Raw genomic sequence first — 19,846 nt, forward strand, 5'->3', positions numbered from 1 at the left:
GTATTAGGATCATCACTTAATAATATTCATGCATTATTATGGTCGTCTGTCAATTATTAATATTCACGGATTATCAGGGTCATGTGTCACTTATTAATTTCCATGCATTATTAGGGTCAACTGTCAGTTATTAACATTCATGCATTATTAGGATCATCAGTCACTTATTAATTTCCATGCATTATTAGGGTCATCAGTCACTTATTAATTTCCATGCATTATTAGGGTCATTAGTCACTTATTAATATTCATGCATTATTAGGATCATCAGTCACTTATTAATTTCTGTGTATTATTAGGGTCATCAGTCACTTATTAATATTCATGCACTATAAACTGACACACTGCAGACATTGTAGTGATATGACATTTTTTAAACAGTCACTTATTAATATTCATGAATTATTAGGGTAGTCACTTACTAATATTCATGCATTTTTTGGGTCATCAGTCACTTATTTAATAATCTTGCATTATTAGGGTAGTTACTTATTAATATTCATGCATTATTAGGGTAGTCACTTATAAATATTCATGCATTATTAGGGTTATCTGTCAGTTATTAATTTCCATGCATTATTAGGGTCATCAGTCACTTATTAATATTTATGCAGTATTAGGATCATCACTTAATAATATTCATGCATTATTATGGTCGTCTGTCAATTATTAATATTCATGGATTATCAGGGTCATGTGTCACTTATTAATATTCATGCATTATTAGGGTAGTCACTTATAAATATTCATGCATTATTAGAATCGTCTGTCACTTATTAATTTCCATGCATTATTAGGGTCGACTGTCAATTATTAATTTCCATGCATTATTAGGGTCATCAGTCACTTTTTAATATTCATGCACTATAAACTGACACACTGCTGACATTGTAGTGATATGACATTTTTAAACAGTCAATTATTGATATTCATGCATTATTAGGGTCACCTATCACTTATTAATTTCTATGCATTATTAAGGTAGACTGTCAATTATTGATATTCATGCATTATTAGGGTCATCTGTCACTTATTAATTTCCATGCATTATTAAGGTAGACTGTCAATTATTAATATTCATGCATTATTAGGGTCATCTGTCACTTATTAATTTCCATGCATTATTAGGGCCAACTGTCAGTTATTAATATTCATGCATTATTAGGATCATCAGTTACTTGTTAATATTCATGTATTATTTTGGTCGTGACCTTTGTGCTATAATCCTCCTGTGGTATGATTTACTTTGACATATATATGGGGTTTCTTATTCATTGTTTTTAATCAGAGAGAGATCTGACCGTTTGATCTTGTTTATTTTCAGATGGACTGATGCATTTCAAAAATCTATCCTGAAATGGGTGAAGGTAGACTGACAAAGTCTGCCAAAATGGACTGTACTTGGCTTCCATATTTGTGAAGGAAATTGACCTCTGCTGCCACCATGCTAAACATATTACACAAAGGTCTTGGCATTATACCCAAAACCTGCATTAGTCTTGTTTATTAGAGAAACATTTTCTTCTTCATATTTTGGACTTAAAATGTTTCCCGTTTTTGCTCTAATTTGTATGCTTTGCTAAGTGTATAGAAAAGAATGTAGTACTTGTTGTTGTCAACATGTCAACATGTCAGTCTGTCTGAAGACAGTTATGTTGTACCTTAAATTCTTTTTTCTCCTGACCCTTGGATTATATACACCATTGTTTGTATGTACAATGCTTGCTGTATGACGAGGGAAAATTTCATGTGAAAATCTTGATATCCTCTTATTTTTACCACTGTATCTTTAAGCTCAGGCTAGATGAGTACATCATTTTTAGAGAGAACCAGCAGCATACTTAGACCAATTACATAGGGTATTCAAGTAACGCGAAGTATTAGAGCAAATATTGTTCAATTTATAAAAAAATATTAATCAGGTTTCTTATGGTCTTTTAAGGTCTTTGACAGTTTGGATAAAATGAGGAAATATTTTCAAGGCCGTGAAAGTTTGGGAAAATTTTCCAGATTACCCTGAGATTTTGAAAAGTCATTGAAAATTTAAATAAACTTAAATATTTTAATTTCTTTCCAGCATAATCACAAATAAAATTGTCCAAGGTTGTTAGATTTTGGATGTAGTCGAGTTTTCCTGGTTTCTTTCGTTTGAAATTAGGAAATTAATTATGGTTTAAATTTCATCATTAGACAGTATTGTAGTATCTTGCATTCGTTCTTTTCTCATATAACATAACTTGTAAACAAAATGGTAGCAAAATTAGGTCTTGGAAATTCATGTTTGTGGTCACTGAAAGTTTGGGAAAAGTCTTTGAATTTATCCTTCAGAATTCTGTATGAACCCTGTTATTGTATACATTTGCATGTATGCATATATGTGGTATTTAATGTTTATATAGTTCTATATATAAAAAATGTACACCACAACAATGGCTAGAAGTACATGGAAGCATTAGACTTTCTAGTCTATGAAAGATGTACACCATGACAGTGGGTCTAAGTATATGGAAGCATTAGACTCCCTAGTCTATGAAACATGTACACCATGACAGTGTTTCTAAGTATATGGAAGCATTAGACTCCCTAGTCTATGAAACATGTACACCATGACAGTGTTTCTAAGTATATGGAAGCATTAGACTCCCTAGTCTATGAAACATGTACACCATGACAGTGTTTCTAAGTATATGGAAGCATTAGACTCCCTAGTCTATGAAACATGTACACCATGACAGTGTTTCTAAGTATATAGAAGCATTAGACTCCCTAGTTTATGAAACATGTACACCATGACAGTGTTTCTAAGTATATGGAAGCAGTAGACTCCCTAGTTTATGAAACATGTACACCATGACAGTGTTTCTAAGTATATGGAAGCATTAGACTCCCTAGTCATGAAACATGTACACCATGACAGTGTTTCTAAGTATATGGAAGCATTAGACTCCCTAGTCTATGAAACATGTACACCATGACGGTGTTTCTAAGTATATGGAAGCATTAGACTCCCTAGTCATGAAACATGTACACCATGACAGTGTTTCTAAGTATATGGAAGCATTAGACTCCCTAGTCTATGAAACATGTACACCATGACAGTGTTTCTAAGTATATGGAAGTATTAGACTCCCTAGTCTATGAAACATGTACACTATGACAGTGGGTCTAAGTATATGGAAGCATTAGACTCCCTGGTTTATGAAACATGTACACCATGACAGTGTTTCTAAGTATATGGAAGCATTAGACTCCCTAGTCTATGAAACATGTACACCATGACAGTGTTTCTAAGTATATGGAAGCATTAGACTCCCTAGTCATGAAACATGTACACCATGACAGTGTTTCTAAGTATATGAAAGCATTAGACTCCCTAGTCATGAAACATGTACACCATGACAGTGTTTCTAAGTATATGGAAGCATTAGACTCCCTAGTCTATGAAACATGTACACCATGACAGTGTTTCTAAGTATATGGAAGCATTAGACTCCCTAGTCATGAAACATGTACACCATGACAGTGTTTCTAAGTATATGGAAGCATTAGACTCCCTAGTCTATGAAACATGTACACCATGACAGTGTTTCTAAGTATATGGAAGCATTAGACTCCCTAGTCTATGAAACATGTACACCATGACAGTGGGTCTAAGTATATGGAAGCATTAGACTCCCTAGTCTATGAAACATGTACACCATGACAGTGTTTCTAAGTATATGGAAGCATTAGACTCCCTAGTCTATGAAACATGTACACCATGACAGTGGGTCTAAGTATATGGAAGCATTAGACTCCCTATTCTGTGAAACATGTACACCATGACAGTGGGTAGAGGTACATGGAAGTAGTATTTTTATAGTTCTGTTTTACCACACATACTTTGAGATTTGCAAAAGTATGGCAATTAAAATTTTGAATTTAAACCCTATGCCAGAGTGATATATATTGCTTACCTTGTTGCTGTTGCCAGAAGTTTGAGTTAACTTTCAGTTTGTGCTTTTGGTTTATTGTATCCTCAGTGAAATATTGCAGAGATCAGTAGTGAATGCATTATTTCAAAGCCTTGTTGTGGATGCATCAATTCAAAGAAAATGGATAGTTGCATTAATTCAAAGACAGGAGGGTAGATACATTAATTATAAGAAATTGGGTCGATGTATTAATTATAAGACATGGGGTGGATGCATTAATTATAAGACAGGAGGGTAGATGCATTAATTATAAGACATGGGCTGGATGTATTAATTATAAGACATGGGGTGGGTGCATTAATTATAAAACAGGAGGGTAGATGCATTAATTATAATACAGGAGGGTAGATGCATTAATTATAAGACAGGAGGGTAGATGCATTAATTATAAGACATGGGGTGGATGCATTAATTCAAGATAAAGGGGTAGATGTATTCATTCAAAGAAAAGAGATGAATGCTTTCATTCAAAGACAGTGAAGTGAGTGCATTAATTAAAACACAAGGGTAGGATGTATTCATTCAAAGATGGGTGGATGTATTAATTCAGAACCTTGGGCTGGATATTTTAATTCTGAAACTACAAAGGTATGTAAGTTATTGGACTGTATTCAAAAGTGAGGAAGATACATTTTCCTAGTTGACAGATTTTATGCAGACAAATTGATTCTGTGAACAGACTTGTTTACAAAGTTTAATTTATTGCCATAAATGGAGAACAACATGGTATTTATATGAATCTTTAAAGATGAAACAAACAATGTGCTTAAACGAACTGTATACAGGTTATTTGGCCTCATGTCCTTTATGGCAACCATTATCATTGCAAAGCAAATATGCATCATTTTCAACATGTACTTGCTATGTTCATTTTCTTTGCATGAAGTAAACATCCATATACTGTAAATTGTATGTATATATTTCTTGTTCTTGTTTTCATTTTGGTCAGAATTGAAGTATTTTCTTTGTTAACATTTTCTCAGATATATATATACACTGTTCCTCTAATTGTTTTGTATTTTAGAGTTTACTTCAGTTGTATCATTTTAGTGTTTACTTCTGTTGTATCATTTTAGTGTCTACTTCTGTTGTATCATTTTAGTGTTTATGTTATACCATACCATTCCATGTCTGTTATGGACTTTTCACTGTTTATTGCAATGTCTGTTATGAACTTATTTCTGTTTATTGGAATGTTTGTTGTGGACTTTTCTTTGCTTATTGGATTGTCTCCACAAAACTTGAGATACATTTTCTTTAATGTGCAGATAAAACCTTATTTAAATACAAATGTTGCCCTGTAAAATTTTGTCATAATCAGTCTATTTTTACTATGAAATGCATGTAAACAATTATAATGATTGATCCTCTCTCCAATCCCTACTTTCATGTCTAAATTCACAACTATAATGATCAGTGTAAATGATGGTGACTAGAAAGCATGTCAACTCTGTTAAATCAGGAGATAGTTGTTAAGATCTATTGTCTTCTAAGAAGACAAAAACTGTAAGATTATATCAATCAATGATATTTACCTGTTGGAAGTTTCTAAAATCTTACGTTGCTAATATATCAGAATTAAAAATTTTTAAAATTTATCCTAAAACACTTTGATTTATGACAATCAGAAATCCGGTAACATATACTTATGATTTAGATATAATTATTATATTCTATCCCTGAGATTTTCTTTGTGCACTAATCCTTTACTTTAAACTTTTTGGTTAAGCCGTTAATGTAAATCATCATGTTAAGGATCATTATAAAGTGCTTCCTCAGTATAATGCTATTCTGAGGAGACAAAATTGTGTGCTATGATTACAGAGATTACCATATTATTGAGATCTGTTGTACCTTGTAATTTTAGAGATCACACTATTACTGAGATGTGTTGTACCTTGTAATCATACAGATCACACTATTACTAAGACACGTACCTTGTAATTATAAAGATCACGCCATTACTGAGACACATTGTACCTTGCAATCTTAAAGATAAAGCTATTACTGAGATATGTTGTACCTTGTAATGATACAGATCATGTTATTACTAAGGTACATTTTACCTTGCAATCATGGATCATGCTATTACCAAGATATGTTTTCTTTTGTAATTATACAGATCAAGATATTTTTTGTACCTTGTAAACGTTGTACCTTGTAATCATAGAGATCATGCTATTACCAAGATACAATGTACCTTGTAATCATAGAGATCACACTATCACTCAGATATGCTGTATCTTGTAATCATAGAGATCACACTTTTACTGAGATATGTTGTACCTTTTAATCGTAGAGATCACACTTTTACTGAGATATATTGTACCTTGTAATCATAGAGATCACACTATTACTGAGATACATTGTACCTTGTAATCATAGAGATCACACTATTACTGAGATATGCTGTACCTTGTAATCATAGGGATCACACTATTACTGAGATACATTGTACCTTGTAATCATAGAGATCACACTATTATTGAGATACATTGTACCTTGTAATCATTGAGATCACATTATTACTGAGGTATGTTGTACCTTGTTATAATAGAGATCATATCATTACTGAGATATGTTGTACCTTTTAAACATGGAGATCACACTATTACTGAGGTGTGTTGTACCTTGTAATCACATAGATCATGTTATTGCTAAGATAGGTTTACCATTTTAAGAAATTGTACACTTTGTTATATACTGGCACTCTTTAGTGAGGAATCACGATGCATGATACAGTAAATATTTGTAGTGATGGAGATGTGAAGAAAACCATGCTGGAGTATGGTAAAGGCACATCTTTTTAATGAAAGATATGTGAGGATTACCATGAGAGGGGAGTACAGTGTAAGTAAATCTTTGCAATAAAGAGATCTGAGGATCACCATGCTGGTGTACAGTAGTAGTCAATTTTTGTAACGATAGACGTGTGAGGATCACCATGTTAGAGTACAGTATTATCATTTTGTTAACAGAGATGTGAGGATCAGTGTTTTGGGGTAAGATTTGAGCCAGATCCTTGTATTGACTGAGCTCTGAGGATTACAGTTCTGAAATATAGTATTAGCAAATCTTTGTAATGATTGAGATATGAGGATCACCATTCAGGAGTATAGTATAAGTAAATCTGTAATGATTGAGAAATGAGGATCCCCATGTCAGATAGCATTATAAGTAAATCTTTGTAATGATTGAGATGTTCTTGTTTTGTATAAAGACATAATAAAGTGTAATTAATATGAAATCAAGAGTTTTAAAGTGCCAATAACTACAATTAAGATAAATAACTTAGTGATATTTGCTAAATAAAATTTGCCCATTTTATTGGGATCTATGACCTTACAATCTTTATATTATTAATCAGATTATAAAATTATACTAACTAAATAAAAAAGTAAAAATCTATATACAAAATTAGATATGTTTGCAACAAAAAATAGCTTTTTTGCTCTTGTTTACAAATTGTATTAAATCAAAAATAAATGTCATCAAAGCCTCTACATTTGGCACATGGTATTGTCATTTGAAACTCACAGTTGTAGTAATACTTTTCTGTAAAGTGTTGGATCAAATCTTACTTTGTAGAAAAACTTGATATTATCGTAATCTAACCACCATTATAGTGTCTTTGCTGTTCCATTTATGAATTAATATCTACAGGTTTTTACCTTGCATATACATTTGCAGAAATGATTGTTGTCAATGTCTTTGCATTATTTATAAACCATTCCAAGCATAAGTACCAAATTTTATTTTTTGTATTATCAGAACATATGATTGTTACAAAGTGTTTTTTTGTTGTTGTTTAATCAACCATTTGTATCAGCTATTTGTATACCTAAGCCACATTAAACATCAGGTTATATAGTAATCCATTGTGACTGTATGTCTCTCTGTCTGTCTTTTAGTCCACCTGGTCCTAATAGTGTAATTACTACCACAGTTTTGATGGATTGCCATTGAATACCTTCATGTATTCATCACATGAAGATGCACATGTCGACAAAGCATTTGGATCCCACAACTTTTGGATTGTGCTGTTGCAACTTTTTTCATTAGCAGTGTATGACATAATGTCACTAATATAACTATTGCTCTGTCTTTATCTGTGACTGCATTTGATGGAACAGAAAAATCAAGTTGGGAGATTTACAAAATTTGACTACATTTCACTCAAAATCAATAGATTTTCCTTTGATTCAGTTTTCAGTTTTTGTATTTAAGAAGGACAAACTAGCTAAACTGTGTAGAGTTGGATCTGCTGGTACATTATGTGATGATGGGTTTGGGTCCGTGCCATTTGCACATGCCATTTTTCTTAATTGCCAGATCACTAAACAGCTTTCAGTGAATTGTTTCCTTGTGCTATAGATGTATCATGCAAGTTTCACATTGATCAGTTTGTATTAATACCCAGATAACATTACTGGTACATAACCAAATAACATTACAGGTACAAATAACCAGATAACATTAGTGGTACTAAAAACCAGATAACATTACTGGTACTAACACAGAAGTTTTAAAACATTGATGAGTGGGACAAGAAGCATTAGTTGTAAAGAGAATTCTTAATGTCAACAAATGTTTCGCATACATGTACCTGTCTGTAAACATTTTTATTTTCAGAACTCTCAAACCATTAATTGAATTTAGTCAGTCTAGGTACATATGTAAATCATTTTACGTAACGATTCTTGATGATACTTGTAATTTTCTTTGTTTTTGATTTTAGTTACCATGGAAACAATGTGTATCATAAGTAGTATATAAATTGAGAGTGTCAACCATGGTGTCCTTTCAGTAAGGTGATTTTCATAAGTCAGGAACCAGGATTATGTGTCATCTCTTGAGGACTATTGTATTCCATTTTTTTAAATTTAATTTTCGTTAACAAGATTTAAATTGAATTAAAATCATGGCATGTTTGATTTCATCCTAAAATCTATTTCATGAAATAAAAAGCCTGGTATGATCTTTATGCTTAGGATTGCTCATATCAGCTGTCATATATTTGTACTATTCAGGTATTATTTAAAAACAGATTTTTTTTTTGTCTCACCTGCAAAGGACAGGTGATACAGGTCTCAGTTTCCTATTGGTGCCAATATATCATCATCATCAGCACAATTTTATATCATTCTTTTAGATTTAAAAAAAAAAGATAATATATTTCATTATTTAAATTCATTTGTTGTATTCTGTTGTAACTGGACATAAGACCAAGAAGACTTGTGTCAGGTATTCACTTTTATATGTCCAGATGTGACTGAATTATGGACATCATTTGACTAAGACATTTAGTGTTGCATCATGAATTTTGTTGCTGACCAGTAATATTTGATGGATATTTGGATTTAAATCAGATTTTAAAATGGATTTGGAAAAGTAAATTCAGGCTAGATTTTCACTTCACCCACCCCCACCATGAAAAGTTGAGTTAGAGCCCTGTTGAACGATAACTTTTTTTGCCCTTGAATTTTGCACCAAGGTTTCATCAATTATACTAGGAAGACAGACACAGTTGATCTTTGAACACAATTCTAGTTACTTTTACATTGGTCTAAGTAAATAAACTTGAAATGCTGTTGATTGATTTATTTATTGATAATTGTTTAATGGCTTATTAGCAAATTAAAGACTGTTTTGTACTGGGATAATGGGAGTAAAGGATTCTGGATCATGGCACAACAAAGCAGCGGATTCTGGGTAGTCTGAGTAGGATTTGAACCTGTGACTCACCGAAAGTTGGTCTGGTATGCTGCTCATCACAGCGAAATAGTGTTGGTTTGAATTAAAATTATAAATATGCCTTTATTAATATGAAATGCAAGAAAGAAATGTTTCTTGTGTATGATTACTGCATATTGCTAATGTATAAATGTGTGTGTGTGTGTGTATATATATATATATATATATATATATATATATATATATATATATATATATATATATATATTATTGGACATTTCTATATAATGGAGACCCGTTCATAATGGAGAGTAGTGAATCATTTTCTTATTTGTATCATTTTTAACATCAACAAACTATCTATCCACAAAGGATAGATGAATTTTGTGAATCCTAGTTTCCTATATAGAAAGACCTTGCAGTATACGCCAGTCAGAAAGTTTCTCATATCTAAGAGCTTCTCTGTATATGTGAATGCTAGTTTCCTTTATGAAAAAGCCTCACAGTACATTTTAATCTTAAATTTTTCTATACAAAAAGGCTTTAAGGTGTACATGAATCCTAAAGTTTTCTATATATAAGGAGCTTCAAAGTTTATGTGAATCCTTGTTTCCAGTACCAAAAGGGCTTCACAGTATATGTGAATCCTTGTTTCCAGTATAAAAAGGGATTCACTGTATGTGTGAATAATTTTTTTCCAGTACCAAAAGAGCTTCACAGTATATGTGAATCCTTGTTTCCAGTATAAAAAGGGCTTCACTGTATGTGTGAATAATTTTTTCCAGTACCAAAAGGGCTTCACAGTATATGTGAATCCTCGTTTTCAGTATAAAAAGGGCTTCACTGTATGTGTGAATATTTTTTCCAGTACCAAAAGAGCTTCACAGTATATGTGAATCCTTGTTTCCAGTATAAAAAGGGCTTCACTGTATGTGTGAATAATTTTTTCCAGTACCAAAAGGGCTTCACAGTATATGTGAATCCTTGTTTCCAGTATAAAAAGGGCTTCACTGTATGTGTGTGAATCATTTTTTCCAGTACCAAAAGGGCTTCACAGTATATGTGAATCCTTGTTTCCAGTATAAAAAGGGCTTCACTGTATGTGAGTGAATCATTTTTTCCAGTACCAAAAGGGCTTCACAGTATATGTGAATCCTGGTTTCCAGTATAAAATGGGCTTCACTGTATGTGTGTGAATCATTTTTCCACCATAAGAATGGGCTTCACAATTTATGTGAATTCTAGAATTTCATACATAAAATAGCTTTTCTCAATTTGTTAATCTTAAATTTTCCTGTATAGAAAGGCTTCACTGTATATGTGAATCATAGTTTCCTGTATAGAAGGACTCCACTCTAGATGTGAATCCTGCAATTTCCTATCTAGAAATGCCTTGCTGTATATGCATAATTCCATATCTTACAGTATAAGCTTCATGAAAAAAAGTGTTGAGACTGTCAAGGCCATTTATTTCCCAGATTTCAATTTTTGTTCATTTTTTAAAAAAAAAAATAGTTTTACAGGCACACTGATATGATCTGGAAATTTGCAGAAAATTCCATTGCATTTTTGGGTGAATAGTTTTATATTTATTTGTTACATTTGATTATAATATTTAACAAAATCAGTTTCTGAAACAAAGGGCATACATTTTTTTTTTACAAATGATATGGATTTGCTATCAGATATTGCTGATTGCTAACAAAATAAAAATCTTTAAATAACTTATTAAAACCACTTGACAGGACTTTGACCAAATTTAATAGTAAACATTCTGACATGAAATGATTTAAATTCTAAACAAAAGATGCCATCAGATATGGCTATCACTCCCTTCACTCAGTTCATGCCAAAACTGAATGTAATTTGGGACCAAACTTCACAAACTGTTTCTGGCATAAGTGTTTTTAATTTTATGCAACAGATGCCAATTGATCATAAAATGTGGCTGCTGTTGCTAAAATTAGAAATGGTTTAAATGACTTTTCAAATATTACACACAATATTAATTGATGAAATTTGACAGAAAGTATCATATGCTAAAGGACATGTAAGTTTATGCAGATAATGGATTTTGACACTCAGAATATGACCACATAGAAAAAACTTGAAACAACCTCTTACGCAAAACTGTTAAACAGAATTTAATCAAATTTGACAAAGCATTCTAGTTTTCCGGCCTTTCAAGTCTCCAGAAACTATGGCAATCTGACATCAAATCTGACTACTGTTACTAAAAACAGAAAACGTTAAATGATTTCTTTGCAAGAAACTCTCCATGAAATTTGACTAGATTTGACTGATAGCAAATATGTCATTTGATGAACTTTTTTCACATATGAATTTATGAAAGCATATACTGTATATACTTGCTTATAAGTCGAGTCCAGATGCAAACAGCATTAGCCCCCTCATCTGTCACTTCATAATGAACTGGTAGATTGGGGTCTGTGTTGTTTGTTGCACTAATTACTTCAAGCATAATGGATAGACCCAGATTTCTTGGCACATTTTATGATGGCATATTAGGGTCTTACTGTGCACTTTGCAGTTGGACTTGACTTTATAATCAAGTATATAGAGTAGTATTAAAACATGAATTTCATATGAAAAGACTTCTACAGTTGGTATTTATTCCATACAGTGCTGCCACCAGTAGGCATTTGTTAACATTTTTTTTGGTCAGCTGCCACCTGTGTTCTGTCATTTATTGAGACGATTGTTTTGTTTTTTTTAAAAAATCCTGCAAACTATTTATTTTGATGATTTTATATTTTTTGTACATGAAAACCACTGTGTTTGACAATATATCAAGCTTGTCTTTAACAGGTTTTAATGATATGTTTCATGGTAAGCAGATGAGATATGACCCACATGTGCCCAGTGCTATAAGCAAGTTTGTCATTGATCTAAAAAAAAAAAAGAAAGCTGTGTATTTGTATTGTAAAAAGCTGAAGAACAAAATGACTCAAAGCTTACCAACTAAGACTTACAATCAGAGGTATGGACAACCAAGGTACACAGTTGATTTACTTTATATAATGTATGATTGGTGTGTATTTCGATTTATGAACTCAATGATAGGGATCATATATACTTTTTCTAAGACAAGTAATGTTTACTGATCTTTGAAAAGCACATTTTCAAATAATAAAAAAAATCCTGTTCTGTGCCAACTCAGTGTAGACATTTGTCTACGATGTTGAAGATTCCCATAAGAGGACAGGCAGTTTATTTGTGTCAAATTTTGATCAGTTCTAACTGTACATTATGCCATTCTTACTGGAACCACCTGTGATGTAATTACTGGAAACACCTGTGACGTAATTACTGGAAACACCTGTGATGTAATTACTGGAAACACCTGTGATGTAATTACTGGAAACACCTGTGATGTAATAATGTCCATTGTCATGGAAACGTTCCTGTCAGCTTGTAGATTCAAAGTTAGATCAAGTATGTTAAGTCTGAAGTGACTTCACTTAAAATTAATCTCATTTCAGAAATATAAATGGAAAACATTAAAAAAATTAGCATTATACATTGTAAATGTTCTGAATGTCTTTAAAGAAAAGTTTAACATTTCTTGCAATGAATTGCTAATGAATGTTCAATCTGTTCTATATAATTTGATCTGGAAAAGAATCTTTCTTTTACATTTTTATTTCGACATATCATACTATTAAACATTCCTTAGTTTTATACATGATTTAATTTAGCTGTCAATATTTTTGTACAAGAGCAGTATCAAAATAACATATATTTTGTAGATCAGAATAACTAATTTACTTGCCAATATAACCAGAATCTTATTTCAGCCAAAGGAGTGTTTGGTCTTTCTTGTTTTGAAACAGTGCTAGTAGGTAGATTGTAAGTTAAATATTTTACTGGACTATGAAGATATTGGTCTTGCAGGAGCTTCAAAAGACATGCATGGTTGTGAATAGTAATTATTGGTGTGTTATATCATTTTTTCATTTTTTTTACATATTGTAATTTGGTCAAAAATAATTGCTGTGTCTGCCATCTTTTAATAAAGACTATGCAGTTACATGTGATAATTGTTCTATATTATACTGTATATGTCATCTGATATTTTTCTTTATGTTAATTTATTCTCTCTCTCTCTCTCTCTCATACAATGAAAGATCTCTTACTTATATTAATTGACTGGCTGGATATTGCTAAATAAGGCAAGCATATACAGTAAAACCTGTACGATTAATTGACTGGCTGGATATTGCTAAATAAGGCAAGCATACATAGTAAAACCTGTACGATTAATTGACTGGCTGGATATTGCTAAATAAGGCAAGCATACACAGTAAAACCTGTACAATTAATTGACTGGCTGGATATTGCTAAATAAGGCAAGCATATACAGTAAAACCTGTACGATTAATTGACTGGCTGGATATTGCTAAATAAGGCAAGCATATACAGTAAAACCTGTACAATTAATTGACTGGCTGGATATTGCTAAATAAGGCAAGCATATACAGTAAAACCTGTACGATTAATTGTCTGGCTGGATATTGCTAAATAAGGCAAGCATATACAGTAAAACCTGTAGAATTAATTGACTGGCTGGATATTGCTAAATAAGGCAAGCATATACAGCAAAAACCTGTCAGAGGACACCAGCCTTGATATATATATATATATATATATATATATATATATATATATATATATATATCAGATGCTCAATGACAGGTTTATTGAGTACATGAGAGACCATGTTATTTTGGCATTATGAGCAGTCATAAGACACCATGATCTTTTGACATACGACCAGTGATAAGAGACCATGATCATTTTTCATTATGACCAGTCAAGAGAGACCATGATCTTTTGGCATTATAACCAGTCATGAGAGACCATGATTTTTTGGCATACGACCAGTCATGAGATACCATGATCTATTGGCATTATGTACAGTCATGAGAGACCATAATCTTTTTTCATTATGACCAGCAATGAGGCCATGATCTTTTGGCATTATAACCAGTCATGAGAGACAATGATCTTTTGGCATACGACCAGTCATGAGATACCATGATCTATTGGTATTATGACCAGTCATGAGAGACCATAATCTTTAGGCGTTATGACCAGTCATGAGAGACCATGATATTTTGGCAGATGGCTTGGTATTTCAAGATGGTCCACAGTAATTATTTAATTAGTAAATTCAAGGTGCTTTGTTCAATTAGACTAAATCTCAATCTCTTTATCTCTCGCAATTTCTTTTTTCATTATATGGAAAACAGTTCTTAATATGATAAACTCATTGCAAAGAATTTACCTCCAAATCTCATGTGACCATAGAGGAGAAAAAAAAGAATGTACAAATATCTTTGTGCTTGTGTACTAGTTAAAGCCCTTGATATAGTTGAAAGACTCTTTGCTAATAAATAAACTGAAATGTTGAAAATAGATTAGCCTCTTGGTCAATATTCACTTATCTAACGATAATGTTGACCTGCATTTAGTGATTGCTATAAAAAAGAACACTACCCAAATAATACAAAAATAATTTCCATGGTCCCAATCGTTTGTTTTACCTCTATATTTGTGCAGATTTGTATGAATCACTGTGTCCAGGTGCCTATCTGTCCATCCTCTTGACAAATCGCCCAGATGTCCATCCTTTTGACAAATCACCCATATGTCCATCCTCTTGACAAATCGCCCATATGTCCATCCTCTTGACAAATCGCCCGTATGTCCATCCTCTTGACAAATCGCCCATATGCCCATCCTCTTGACAAATCGCCCAGATGTCAATCCTCTTGGCAAATCGCCCATACGTCCATCCTCTTGACAAATCGCCCATGTGTCCATCCTTTTGACAAATCGCCCATATGACCATCCTCTTATCCAACACACAATCTCGATAATGAAACTAGTCTTGCATCTTTTGACAGATTGCCATGAAATTTGGTAAATAATATGGTTCCAACCTGAAGGTAAACATGCTAACAAATTGCTTTGCTCTCACAATGTGTTAATGCACTTTTTATATGAAGGATATTATGTTATAATGTTACCAAACATTGTGATAGCTTTTACATGGGATAAGGAATAACCGAATGAATTTAGATCTCAGAAAGTGAAATGTCGCAATGTGACTGAAAGATGAAGAAAAGGATTTTGTTTAATAACATACATTGTGGATAGCTTGTATATTTAATCTGTATTTTATGTTGGCTTGTGTTTATTATTATATGTTATATTGATTTAATTTGTATTGTGTGATTCACCGTTATCCATAATTGAGGGTAGGAGTTGGGCCTACATGTCCAATGTCACATAGCGTAAACATGTTTGCATGATTTCGAGTTCTAGACACAGCCTTGATTCTGACCTTAGACTTTCCTAGAAACGAATTTTATTTGCAGTTTAACATAAATTTCTATTATGATGAAAGAGTAGTGGGGATCTTTATAAAATTCTTTATAACTCAGAATTTTCTGTAAATTAACTTTGTCAAGTTCTTAAATTGTGCTAGGTATTTATATTAAGGTTGATTATATTAGAGTTGCATGATTTAACATCCTAAGTGCAATCAATCTTATTATTTTCAGACTCAGTCACTCTTTTGGGATTATTGTGAATCCATTAAAAGATTTTGGATTATATCACTGTGATACATCACGACTGCTAATTCATCACCACATTCGAGGACATTAGCAGATCAGCACATTCAAAATTGTAATTCTTTCGGAACACCACTGCAGTTCGTTTGGAACTATATACATTTGGACTGTAAGTTCTCTTTCAAGTTTTACTTTGTATTCTCGGGAAATAAATTTGTTGAACTTTACAATTTTCATTGGTTTTTCACTCTTTTCTGTTACCTAGTTTAAGCTACTTAGAGTCATAACGTGTATCTGTTATGTGTATTATCATTAGTATCATCATGACTTCATTTATGAACAAGGGACTGTGCAATCCATATTAATGATGATTTTATGTTTAGAGAACATTTTAGTCAGGATATAGTAAAACAGGTACAAACAAAATGGTATAAAGTTGGGAGCTAGTTTACATAGGATACGTTACTGCAAAACTACATAAGTCTGAATTGTTTATCTGTTACGTTATGAAAGTCAAGTGAAATATATCAGACCCACTTAACTCTCTTGCTTATTAGTACATGATTTAAATGAATGATCTATACAAAATCTACATTAGTCAAGATAGGTGAGTTTTGTCTGTGTGAGTCAGTGCCTTTATTGACAGTCAGCTTACAACCTACACATTTTAACATTATAGCCATACAGTTGTATATGGTCACATCTTTTTTCGCTACATTGTTGTACTTACCCAGCCTAGAGCCCACAATAAACATGACAACGCTGATATAATATATGCGACATTGAATTTATTTGTTATATAACGGGAACGGATTTTCTTCCATAATGAAATACTGAATTCAGCTCTTCCTGTTATATGTTGTTGACAAAACAAAAAAGCAAACTAGATTCAGTTTTATGAAAAGTTTAATTTTTATATTACTCAAATTCCGAAAAGTGATCATTCACAAATTAAGCACCATTCCTCACATCTAAATAAGTTTAACTAAATGCAAATATTTGGTATGAAAAAAGTACGTACGAAATAGTATTTATATTGATTTTTATCAATACCAGTTTTTTTTTTACAGCGTTTACATTTAGGATGAATGTGAAGTGTACAACTAGATATGAATCAAAGTAATGAATTAAATGTGTAAGGCTTCAAATATCATAATAATTAAATAAGAAAATTACACAATGTTTCAATGCATAACACCCTTGTTAAGAGAGCCTGAACTCCTTCTCTCTTTCTCTAACCATGGGCAGAGTCATTTATTAACTTATGAGTAATCCCTTCTCATAGCAAGAGATGAAAAGAAGGTTATGATTCTAACCATATCATAACACATACGTTCAAAAGTATCAAACACAATGATCAAATTTATTGAACCCATCTGAGTATCTCACCCAAGGCTACAAAATCATCACTACACAGAATAATCAAAGAAGTATAAATACATATATGCACATTGATATAATCATTTTAATATCTAAATGAACCCACAAAATCCTGCAAATTAACAGTTTTAAATTCATCAACATAGGAATATTTTCGTCGGAGTTAATGACAACATAAATTCAGCTTTTCTTTCAAACGATGCAAAGACCAAACAGTTGACGTCGCTGATGTTTTGAAGATTTTTAAATCTTCCCTATACTCACTATTAACATTTGACTATTATTAATGAGCAAAGTGTATGCACTCATTTTTTTGTGAAATGATGATCATCAAATACATAAGTTGCATTATCTGCAACGATTCTGGTAAGAATGAGACAGAAAGTGACGCTAAACATATACATGCGCCAAAAGATTTAAATGAAAACAAAATTAAGTATAAGAGGTGATCAGCAGAACCTAATGGAAATATTCATCATTTTTAGATTGCTTCAAAACAAAAATATACTTTTATAAATCTTATCATTCCTTGTTATGCACACTGCGTGTAAATGCACAATTTAGGATGTATATTTTTCGGCAATATGCGCGATGGAAGCGTTTTTAAGCGTACATTTATATAATCCGTGAATATATGTACCACCACGGACAAGAAAATCACAGGCAGTTTGTTTGTTGCTATCCTTTATTAAAAATCAAATATACATATTTAAGGAAGATTGAAAGGCATAATTAGTATATATATTTTTCATCCGAATCTGATTATGGGCTGAAAATGACTCTTACAGTACATACCCGTTTCTACCCATGCAGAGTTGGAATTACCTATATCAGAACTAAGCTAGAGCTTAAAAATATTAAAATGCTCACATTTAAAGAATAGGTCTAAGTATACCTGAGATTGTTTAAGTTGATTTACTCTTTTTCGTTACAACAAATATATATAATACTAGATCAGTATAATTTGAGTTGAACTCGAAAACCACCCATGACATTATGTTTTCTGACAAACTAGGTAAATTACCTTGAGCAGTGTTTGAGAAAAAGTCACATTTACATAAATCCGAAAGACCGCCAGGACAAGATACTTTCTTGCAAATTTGGTCAAAGTATGTTCAGCAGTTTTGAAAAGAAGCAGTTCTACGTGTTTTATTTTTGTCAATGCCGGCTAAATTTGATGGCAGATTGGCATGATCTGTACAAAAGCCATCTGTTTATATGCTTTCGGTAAAATTTGGACAAGCTCTATTTAGTGGTGTTTGAAGAAAAAAATCATTTAAATGTTTGTCAATTTCTAGTTGCAGTGGACGGACATATATGATGGAGGGTCGGCAAATGAGGTTCATGTCAGGACGTCTTCCGTCTAAATTTCAGCTATTTTGACGAAGCTTTTGAAAGGTCTTATACTTTTATTTAATAAGATACGCAACATTTGATGGCGTATTGGCAACACTGATGTAATTCAAAAGAAATTTCTGGCAGGATTTCTTCCTTCAAATCTTCGCAAATTATGTAAAATGGAATTTGAGAAGTTAAGTTTTTTTTCCCTAATATATGTAGTGATGAGCATCATTGGCAACAGATCTGTATACTTTGAAAGCCATCAAACCTAGGATGCCTTCTGTCAGTTAAAGGATTTATTAATTTTAGTAACTACAGTGGTTCAGCACCAATTTAAGCAAAGTGAAACATTTTGCTGTTCGGATTAATTTTTAAAAATTTGGTCAAATTCTATCAAGTGATGTTTTCTGATGATGTTTAATGGTATTTATATTGTTAGTTATTGCAGCCACCAACTCGTTGAAAGGGTAAAAGTTTATTTTAAATTTTCACTATGCAGTTCACTATGGTTTTGAGAAAAAAATACGCAACAAACACCAGGCAAATGCAACAAGAAACCAGCGATGTAAAGCAACCAAGACAGTTCCCAAGCTCTCCCTCCCACTAATGACAGCCAACCATTCAACTGTAAGGGACCTTTATGGACCCACAGACTGAGGCCAAACTATTAGGGTTCCTTGAACCCATAAAAGCCTGTGGGAGGTGGCACCATTCCCTTCCCCAGGAACAACTAGCAGGCTGCAGTGCAGTCAGAAAAAAAAGTGGCACATGCACAATTGTGTGCATGCCACTATAATTAACTCAACAACAACAAAGTAGTAATCAAAATTTACAAAATTATTCTTTCTAAGAGAT

General features: G+C 32.3%; 1 protein-coding gene across 1 annotated transcript in view; it reads left to right on the forward strand.

Annotated features, from left to right (window-relative positions):
• Window positions 1-13,719, forward strand: part of LOC149783352 (uncharacterized) — a 101,994-nt gene extending 88,275 nt beyond the window's left edge. Inside the window, exon 12 of the mRNA XM_089931556.1 lies at window positions 1,325-13,719. Within this exon, the coding sequence (XP_089787682.1) occupies window positions 1,325-1,376 (52 nt within the window). The 3' untranslated portion in view covers window positions 1,377-13,719. The remainder of the gene's footprint in view (window positions 1-1,324) is intronic.
• The last annotated feature ends 6,127 nt before the right edge of the window (window positions 13,720-19,846 follow it).

The sequence above is a fragment of the Sinohyriopsis cumingii genome, chromosome 14 (genome assembly GCF_028554795.1).
Source record: "Sinohyriopsis cumingii isolate HCF-2022 chromosome 14, ASM2855479v2, whole genome shotgun sequence".
Taxonomy (NCBI): Eukaryota; Metazoa; Mollusca; class Bivalvia; order Unionida; family Unionidae; genus Sinohyriopsis; species Sinohyriopsis cumingii.